Consider the following 3,494-nt stretch of genomic DNA (forward strand, 5'->3'; position numbering starts at 1 on the left):
ACAAATTCCATCCTCTCTTTGGTTGACCTCAATACCAAGAAAGAAATGGAGAAGACCCATGTCAGTCATCTCAAATTCTTGCATCATATTTCTTTTGAATTCTTCACACATACTTGAACTATTTTCGATAAAAATTAAACCATCAACATATAAGCAAGCAATCAAAAGCTCACCTTTAGTATTCTCTTTGATGTAGAGGGTGTGTTCATAGGGGCACATTTTAAAACCATTCTTCATGAAATATCCGTCAATGTGACTATACCATGCCCTTGGTGCTTGTTTCAAGCCATATAAAGCCTTCTTCAATCGGCACACTTTGATTTCTTCACATTTCTTCACATAACCGGGAGGTTGATCAACATACACCTCCTCTTCAAGAAACACATTTAAGAATGCTGATTTGACATCCATTTGATAAACCTTCCAACTATTTTGTGCCGCCAAAGCTAGAACCATACGAATTGTCTCAAGACGAGCAACGGGAGCAAACACTTCTTTATAATCAATTTCATACATTTGCTTGTAGCCTTTTACTACTAAGCGAGCTTTATACTTTTCAACTTCACCACTTTCATTCAACTTTGTTTTGTAAACCCACTTCACACTGATAGTCTTTTGCCCATTTGTAAGCTCTGTTAGCTCCCAAGTATTGTTCCTTTGGATTGAACACATTTCTTGATCCATTGCTTGCTTCCACTTTTCTTCTTGACATGCCTCCTCAAAACTAATCGGATCGGCATCGGTAAACAAAGCAAAATTCGCCAACTCTTCATCGGTAATTCTTCTAGACTTTTTATAAATTTTTCTTATGCTTTTTGTCTTCCTTGGAGGAGAGTCGGGGCTTGTTGAAAACGATGAAGATGATGGAGCCAAAGAAGATGGAGAAGAGTATGGAGTGATAGGAGGAGCCATATCCTCTTCATTTTCTTCAATTCCACCATCATGAGTATCTTTGCTTTCATCTATATCTACCAAAACTTCTTTCTTCTTCTCACTTTGATTCCAATTCCAAGACTCTTCTTCATTGAACTTCACATCCCTACTAATGACAATTTTCTTAGTCATGGGATTGAACAACTTGTACGCTTTTGAACTTTCACTATACCCAACAAGGATGCATTTTTCAGATTTGTCATCCAACTTTCTTCTTATTTCATCCAGCAAGTGAGAGTAGTCAATGCTACCAAAAATTCTCAAGTGAGCAACACAAGGCTTATGACCACTCTAAGCTTCTTGAGGAGTCATACCTTGAACACTTTTTTATGATGCCCGATTCAAGAGATAAATAACACATGCAATGGCTTCCGCCCAAAACATATTAGGCATCCCTTTAGCTTTCAACATACTTCTAGCCAATTCCATAATCGTCCGATTCTTCCTTTCGGCAACCCCGTTTTGTTGCGGTGTGTACCGAGTAGTAAGTTGATGCTGAATCCCATTCTCTTTCAAGAAATTCTCAAACTCATGAGAAACACATTCACCACCTCTATCGGAACGCAAAGTTTTCAACATAAAACCACTTTGCTTTTCAACCAAGCTCTTGAAAATTTTAAAGCATCCAAAGACTTTCGATTTTTCTTTAAGAAAATAAACCTATGTCTTTCTACTATAATCATCAATGAAGATGAGAAAATATCGATTACCTCCAATTGATGTTGTTTGCATAGGACCGCATAAATCCGAATGCACTAGCTCAAGAGGATTTGATGCCCTCCTTGCCTTTCCAATGGGAAAAGAGTCTCTTTGATGCTTTCCAAGTGCACATCCTTCACACACTCGATCTTGGCGGTCGATGTTCGGCATGCCTCTCACCATATGCTTCATGGTCATGAGAGAAAAAGTGCTAAAGCTCAAGTGACCATAGCAATGATGTCATAGCCATGACATATCTTTGACAATAGTGTTGAAGCAAGGAAAAGCTTCACTTTGAAACTTTAGAGGAAACATCTTGTTTTGAGTCATTCTCACTTGGCTATGAGAACATGATTCTTGTCTTTGATTTCACATACATCTTCCTTGAAATAAACACCGTGCCCTTTCATTAGAAGTTGCCCAACACTCAAGAGATTGTGCTTTAGACCGGGAACATAGAAAACATTGGAGATGCGCTTGACGTCTTTCTTTGTTTGAACAAGAATATCACCACTTCCCCTTACGGAAAGCCTCTTGTCATCACCCATTCGAACTTCACTTTGGAGAGATTCATCCAACTTTACAAATACGCCTTTGTTGCCGGTCATGTGGTTACTACAACCACTATCAAGATACCATGTCTCTTCAAGAGCTACTTCTTGCACATTACAAGCAAGAAAAAGTTGTCTTCTTCTTTACTTTCTTCTTTCTCATGCATGAAGGTGGAGTCTTTCTTGCTTTCTTCCGCAATCTTCTTTCTACAATACTTCATGGTATGACCAAACTTTTGACAATGATAGCATTGAATTTGGGATAGAGGTCTTGATCTCCCTCTTCCTTTTGTAGAAGAACCACTTTCATTTTTTTCATATTCTTGATTTCTTTCTCCACCATTTCGCCATCTTCCACGAAAAGAATTTCTTTCTCTTCCTCTTCCTCTAGAGTCACCCCTAAAAGAGACTTGAATTTGAAAAGCTTGTTCTAGAGGAGAATAATCAAATTGCTTCATTCGTAGTTCATGGGATTGGAGCGATCCCAATAAACTTTCTAAGGATAAAGTAGTTAAATCCTTGGATTCTTCAATCGCAACAACAATATACTCAAATTTTCGAGTCAAACTTCTAAGTATTTTCTCCACAATCTTCAATCTTGAATATCTTCACCATTTATTCTCAATTGATTCACAAGAGAAATAACACGATTGTAAAAATCTTCAACTGATTCCGAATCTTTCATCCTTAATGTATCAAACTCACATCTAAGGGTTTGTAATCTTACCAACTTTACTTTGTCTTCTCCTTTGTATGATGTATAGAGTGTATCCCATGCTTCTTTTGCCGTAGTCACCGATGAAATTCGTTCAAAGATGACTTCATCCACCGCTTGATAGATAAATAACAAAGCCTTCTTGTCTTTCTTCCGATTGTCTTTCAACTCATTGAGTTGTTGTGGAGTGAGAGCCGCTTGATCCTCCGGTTCTTCAATGCCGGTCTCAACAATATCCCATAGATCTTGAGATTCATATAACACCTTCATTTGAATGCTCCATTGGTTGTAGTTCTTGCCATTGAATCGAGGAAGTTGAGGTTGCAACATATTGGAAGTCATGATCAACTTTCAACCTACGCTTTGATACCACTTTGTTGGAATGAAACCAACTAGGTTGGAGGGAGAAGATGAGTTTCAAGAGAAGAAGATTGTTCTCTTGATGTCAAACACACAACGAAAGTAACCCAAGTTGTTGTACTACTCAAAACTCTTCAAATTTCACTAAAAGAACTTACAAATGAAGAAGATACAAGGTCTAAATCTTAGCCCTCATTACAAATCCGAAATTAACTTTTCTTAATTACTATTAGCTT

General features: G+C 37.7%; 1 protein-coding gene across 1 annotated transcript; it reads right to left on the reverse strand.

Moving 5' to 3' along the window:
• Positions 1–2,775: 2,775 nt before the first annotated feature.
• On the reverse strand, positions 2,776–3,240 carry LOC143889853 (uncharacterized). The gene has a single exon (XM_077394229.1). It carries the CDS (start codon positions 3,238–3,240, stop codon positions 2,776–2,778), a length of 465 nt encoding a protein of 154 aa, XP_077250344.1.
• Positions 3,241–3,494: the final 254 nt, after the last annotated feature.

Source organism: Tasmannia lanceolata, unplaced genomic scaffold (genome assembly GCF_043159265.1).
Source record: "Tasmannia lanceolata isolate RefF3 unplaced genomic scaffold, GAP_Taslan_0.1 ptg000002l, whole genome shotgun sequence".
In the NCBI taxonomy this organism is placed as follows: domain Eukaryota; kingdom Viridiplantae; phylum Streptophyta; class Magnoliopsida; order Canellales; family Winteraceae; genus Tasmannia; species Tasmannia lanceolata.

Bases quoted from the DNA above. Each gene is read 5' to 3' on its own strand.
- LOC143889853 (XM_077394229.1), bottom strand. From the start codon at position 3,240: ATGACTTCCAATATGTTGCAACCTCAACTTCCTCGATTCAATGGCAAG.